Source organism: Theobroma cacao, chromosome 1 (assembly GCF_053813885.1).
Source record: "Theobroma cacao isolate CCN51 chromosome 1, ASM5381388v1, whole genome shotgun sequence".
In the NCBI taxonomy this organism is placed as follows: domain Eukaryota; kingdom Viridiplantae; phylum Streptophyta; class Magnoliopsida; order Malvales; family Malvaceae; genus Theobroma; species Theobroma cacao.
Window position 1 is genome coordinate 16510126 of NC_142639.1, and position 6251 is coordinate 16516376.

The following is a 6251-nucleotide window of genomic DNA, read 5'->3' on the forward strand; positions in this document are numbered from 1 at the left end:
AATATTAATATATAAAGAATGAATTATAAGCAAATTCTAACGGTAAAGATAGTTTACCAAAAGAAAAAAAAGATGAGCACGTTCCATCCCATCAGCAACATAGCTGACCTGCCTAAAATTCTTGTTCACTGTAATTATCACACATTTGCTCGAGTAATCAGTCTCACATGCTCGTGATTGTCTCTGCTCTTCTCAGACCGTGCCACGTATTCTTCATGCGGCACTTCCTCAGCTTTGATACCTCGGTCCACTCTCGGTCCCCCGGTCCAAACGAGTCCACGTGTCACCGCATCCCTCTGCATCTATCTAAAAACCCCTTTGGTCTCAGCCACGTGTCCCTTCTTATCCAAACGGCTCCCACCACGTATACGATACGCTCTCCATATGGCCCACGTCCACACATCCCCATCAGTCCCTCCAAAACCTGCAAACGTAGCTTGACCCTGATGAGCTGTGACGCCACGAGCTCCAGCCACGTGTAAGGATGAACTACTGTAACGCAGCGAAAACCGGCCCCACCTGACAATACTTTACACGTGTCGTACCCAGAAGCCACAACGTTTTATTCAGATTCCTGGGGATTCGTAAAATTAATGAGACGGTCGAGATCTGCGGGGAGAGAGAAATCTTCCACCACGTGTTTCCATCCTGCCAGAGTGTCAGAAAGAGCCCACCAAAGCTGTTTCATTTTCATTAACTCACCAAGCAAACACGTGTCGACTCCTTAGCTATTCATGCAAGTGCGCCACGTGTCATCCTCTGAACTCCCCTCTCCCTCCTCCTCTTCCTAAGTTTTTTCTTGCCAGCAAAAACTAATCCAGAGATTTTCCGCTAAATATAACTTGTTGAGATTAAAAGATCCAAATGAAGATTTTATTAAGGGCGTTTAAAAAAATTAGTGCTAACCCGAGCTTAATGCTGTAACCTTGCTTAACGCTTCCGCTAAATATGTCCAAAAACTCTCTTGCGTGTCAATACCGACCGTTTATCTCCACTTCTCCCATCTCGCCACGTGGCCTTTCTCTTCTCTTCTCTTCCTTCGTTTTCTCTATCCAGAAAATCTGACTCCAAAACAGGATACAAAAGCTGGTACGAAGAGAGTACATTTTTCTTATCTTGTATTTTTTATTTTCTTTGGTTTCTTCATGGTAGCATGAGGTTTTAGCAGGAAGCCTTTTCTTGAGTTATTTGCAATGGAAAACAACTGTGGAATTATAGGGTTAAGAGAGGATGAGATTGAGCTAGAACTGGGATTATCAATAGGAGGAAGCTTTGGAAAAGCCGAGAAACTAAAGCCAATCAAGAAAGAATCAAAACCCAGAAATAACTCCGTTGCAGATCTCGGGGAAAGCGTGGTTCTTGATCCGCAAACGAAACGTGAGATTCAAGCGTTAAGGAGACAAGAAGCCAAGAAAAAGCGAGAAGAGAAGCAGCAGAAGAGACGAACAATAATATCATCAAGAGGTCATCAAAACGCGGAGTTCCGTTGCAAAGACAGCGACGTCGATGCAACAGAAGAAAGAGAATGCAAGAAGAACAAAGTTGAAGAATTTTCCGGTAACGTAAATCTTAATTTAAGCGCCGAACAAAATAATCCGTTGGTGTGCCCGGTTATTCCGGTGCGGGTCCCGTACCCGTGCTCATACCCGCAGGTCCACTATGTGCCGATTGTAAATGGGTTTGCTTATCCTTGCGTAAATGCGATGCCTTGTTGGGATGGTGGTGCTGGGAATGACAAGGGTCTGGTTCAGCCAATGCCGGGTAATAGCGGGGTCCTGCCGATTCAGGCGGGTAAAGAATCGGGTGTGAATGATGGAAATGGATACGATTCGGAGCAGAATAGTAGCAGAGATGAAAGGAATAGGAAAAGGCGGTCAAATGGGTCGCCTATGTGTAGTTCTTCGGTGGTTTCGGATCTTCAAAGCTCTTCTAATCAAGGTACTTCAAGTTTTCCTTTGTGTCCTATGCTTGTGTGTTTTTTCTAGATGCTTCTCTGCTTCTAGTTCTATGTCTATGGCATGGCTCCCTAAAACGGAAATCAAAGCCTGCACGGTCATCTTATTAGATGCTTGAAATCTTAAAAGATAGGGCTTTATGCATTTGTGCACGAGGGTTTTCTGCTTGTGATTTTGATTTGAGAATGTGTTTTTGAATTAACGTACTAAGCTTGATAGAAAACAAGAAAACTTGGGTTTCTTCTGAAAAATGCTAAAATATTAAATTTCTCAAAAAAGCTCTGAAGTGTTGTAATCAAATAAATTTCCATTTTATGATTTTTATCTCAACAAGTGTTTATGTTGTCGAAACTTGATAACCGAACCGATAATGGTTGTGTCATCCCTTACGCTACACTCGTGATAGGGGACATGACATTTCCAATTTGACGGAATTAGCGTATTTGATTAGAATGACATGTCTTAGGACAGAAAATTTCCTATTCAGCCAACCTCTTGATATGAGAAAAACTGTATCAATCATCATCCATCCAGGTGTGCAGAAGATGCGAGTTGACTATGGGTCTAATACCTATTAAAGTATTTATTTGGGTGCAATAAAAAAATAAAAAGTTTCATTAAGTAAAACAAGAAAAGAAAACTGCTTTCCTGAGTTTCCGGTCGTTTTCTCTTTGAACAAACATGGAATGCAGAGGGATGGTTGACCAAGTGAGGATTTTGAAAATGTAAATATTGAATCATCAATACTAAATTTTGGTTGAAAGGGCCAATCTTTTAGCATAATATATATTTAAGCTTAATGGATGTTAATTTCCAACTTCACCTAAGATTATAAACAAGCAGCTATTGCATTTGGTGAATGACAAAACAAACTTCATCTTCACGGTCTTTGATTTGATATGCAGTTGAGTGGACCACTCAAATCAACCTCTTTTCTTATCGCATAGCTCAACCATTTGATGAACTAATTTGACAGTGTTGGGGAGAATCAATTGAGATACATATAGGATCGAAATTTATAAATCCATTCACCAAAACCAGTACTATACGTGATCGAGTGGAGAAATCATGAATTATATAATACTGAACCAGTTTAGCATACTGGTTTCCTCCATTGCCAGGTGGAAGGATGTACTACTCCCAAAAGTAATGATCATTTTTTTCTAGTTTCTTATTGATTGTCATCGTGATGTTACATTGATATCAAATGCTTCCCTCTGCTAAGAAAGCCTTTGTTAATATATTGGCTGCCTTTCATTTTCAGGTGGTTGCAGCAGTGAAACTGGAACCCACACAAGTTGTTGCCAATTGGAACAACCTCAAATGAATTGTTCAGTAGCAAGCAATCTAAAGGGCCAGTCTGAACAAAGTGCTACCTCTCACCAGATGGATTCTGCCCAAAGTACTGACAAATCTACAAATGGCATCGACAAGACAGCCTCATGGAAGGTCACCGGATCCACTCCATCTAATCCAAAGGAAGAACCCAAACCAGAAACCCAACCAAACCCAAAAAGCAAGCCTGTTTCGACTAATGAAACTCCAACCACCACTTCAACAAAAGATACTAGGGGGGACATGGGCAAAACTCCTAAGCCTCTAACCCCTAATCATGATGGTATCCTTTCCCTTCGTAACATGCCTTGCGTTTCAACAACAGGCAATGGCCCGAATGGTAAAACCATTAATGGTTTTCTCTACAGATATACAAAATCAGAAGTCAGCATCATCTGTGTCTGCCATGGAAGTTCATTCACGCCGGCTGAGTTTGTGCAGCATGCTGGGGGTAGTGATGTATCACATCCTCTGAGACACATTACTGTGATTCCTTCTGCCTATTAATAATAAAGCAAGGGTAATTGTTGTGCCCGGTCTTTATTGGTTTTTTTTTTTGTCTTTTTCTGGTTTTTAGAACATGGGAGTCGCAGAAAAAGTTTGAGTAGCCAAGTCATGAAATGATGGTTGTATACTTTTGTACTGAGCTCTTCCTCGGAAACTGAATGGAGGAGACTGTTTGTATTCCTTTTCTTGCAAACGATTTCTGACTGCAGTAACTGACACGAAGATTGTAGGTCGTTTGCTTAATGGTTGTTTTATATTTTAGCAAGCTCTTCCTAAATGGCATTGTGCTGACCACCATTTGAATCCTTCTTTTGCTTTGACGCACTATTCAATGAAATTTTACTATTACTGTAGTCTGCAGTAGGTTAATGAACTTTCGATTGGTTAACTCTGCATGATCATTTTTTGCATCTTAGCGCTTAAGCAATATATGAAGGAAATAAATTTGTTTACTGCGCAAGGGTCGAGCTGGTGGACTTTTGTAATGTAAATCCCAATATAGGCCCAACCATTGGAATGGCCTGCATTTTAAGCTCAACAAACGACAAAGTCAATGTGGTTCAAGTCCATGTGCCAGTTGCCTTTGCAAGTCCGTCATGTCAAGCTCATATCTAATAAAATTCTATTAAAATATTTATTAAGTTTTTTCATTCATGTACTTTATTTAATTTAGTCTATATATTCAAAATCGAAATAATTTAATTTTTAGATTTTAAAATTTACTCCGATTTAGTCCTTACGTATAATGTTATTTAATTTTATCATTAAAAAAGATGACATTACTGCTTAAATAGTGTTGATGTGACACTGACATGATGATGTGACAGTAACACATGGCATCGACATGATAATGTGGCAACGCTATGTGGCATTGATATGATCACACTTAAATGTTGACATGGCATTAACATGTTAATGTGTCGGTGTTACGCGGCAATTTTGACGTGATAGATCAAGAAAAAAATATGTGTCACGTTATAGTGATTAAATTAAACAAAAAATCTATAGTACATTGACTAAATTGAACGAAATTTAAGTGTTTAAGAACTAAATTAAAAAATATGTATTTAAAAAATATAAATCTTTAAATAAATGATACATATACTTTCTTTCTTGAAATTTAAATATACTTATTAATAAGCTAAATATTTAAGTGTAAAAAATTTATGGTGTTAAGAAATATATATAAATATTTTCTTGTTTGATCATTTGATTCAATAATAAGTACATTAATTTATTTATTTTGTAAAAATTAAGTTTGAATTCTCTTTTTATAAAAAAAAAATCAATATTTTATCTTGTATATATACTTATAAAAGGATAGTATCGTCATTTAAACAAACCCTAAAAATGCTTAGAATTACAGTTTCAGTTTCGCAGTTATAAAAGGCAATAACTGCTCTTCTCATTGGCCACCCCTCAATCTTCTCCTCCATTCTTTGTTTTTCTCACTAGAAATTTAATTCATTGATTAATTGTTACGAAATTAGGATAACGATAACAAATATATGTTTTTGGATGCTGGTTTGGATTTTTTTCTTAAATTCTTTTAATTTAAGAACCAAACAACTCTTTAATGACAACATTTATGCGTGCCCGAGCCTCATTGTTCTTAGTTTTTGTATTTTTTGTTTTTTTTTTTATATGAAGAAGGGAGATACAAAATTAACGATGATTATAAAAATAATTTCTCATTCGGACTTACTCAATTTGGACATGACAAATCTCATATTACATCTATAGAATCTGAGCTACTCTACCATTTCAATTTTTTGTTTATTTTTTTTATTTTGTTTAATATTTCAAGTTATTTTTTTAAGCTAAAATTTCTTATATTAAAGACTGCATTTATGACTAAGAGAGTTAAATATAATTGTAAATATTTATACAACTTTATTTTGTATTTACAAATTTTTCATAGATAGAAATTAATAATTTAAATTTAAATTTAGCATAATTTGATTTTAGTTTTTAAACTTAAATAAAATCGTTTTATAAGAAATTTTGAGTAAATTTAAATAAAAAGTAAATTGGATAAAAGTTGAAAATTCTAAAAGAATAGGTATTTGTAAATTGTGAAAGTTGTAACTAAATCAATGTATTTTTCCAATTTGAGTTCAGTTTAAGTTAAAAACTAAGTCAAATTCAGAACATAAATTTTAAATTTTTATACTACTAAAAATTAAAAAAAATTATTTAGTTTTTTTATATTATTTTATTCCAACATAATACAAGTTATTTATCCAAATCTAGCTTTAAGTATGAAATTTTTTTTGGAAACTTTTTTACAAAAGAGGAATTCAAACTTCATTTTTGCAAAGAAGATAAATTAATATGCCTATCCTGAAATCAAATAATCAAGTAAGAAAATATTTATATATATTTTTGAATACCATAAATAGTTTATACTTAAATATTTGGCTTATTAATAAGTATATGTATTATCAACTTAGA

The 6251-nt window shown here is 35.3% G+C and overlaps 1 protein-coding gene across 1 annotated transcript; it reads left to right on the plus strand.

The window, feature by feature from the left end:
• The first annotated feature begins 869 nt into the window (after positions 1-869).
• On the plus strand, positions 870-4094 carry LOC18612719 (nuclear transport factor 2/RNA recognition motif protein). Its single transcript, XM_018119014.2, has 2 exons — positions 870-1938; positions 3220-4094. Exons 1-2 carry the CDS (start codon positions 1194-1196, stop codon positions 3795-3797), a joined length of 1323 nt encoding a protein of 440 aa, XP_017974503.2. The 5' UTR covers positions 870-1193; the 3' UTR covers positions 3798-4094.
• The last annotated feature ends 2157 nt before the right edge of the window (positions 4095-6251 follow it).

Excerpts from the sequence above, each read along its gene's own strand:
- LOC18612719 (XM_018119014.2), top strand. The coding sequence starts at position 1,194 with ATGGAAAACAACTGTGGAATTATAGGGTTAAGAGAGGATGAGATTGAG. Across the intron at positions 1,939-3,219 it reads TCAAAGCTCTTCTAATCAAG|GTGGTTGCAGCAGTGAAACT; the intron begins GTACTTCAAGTT and ends TTTCATTTTCAG.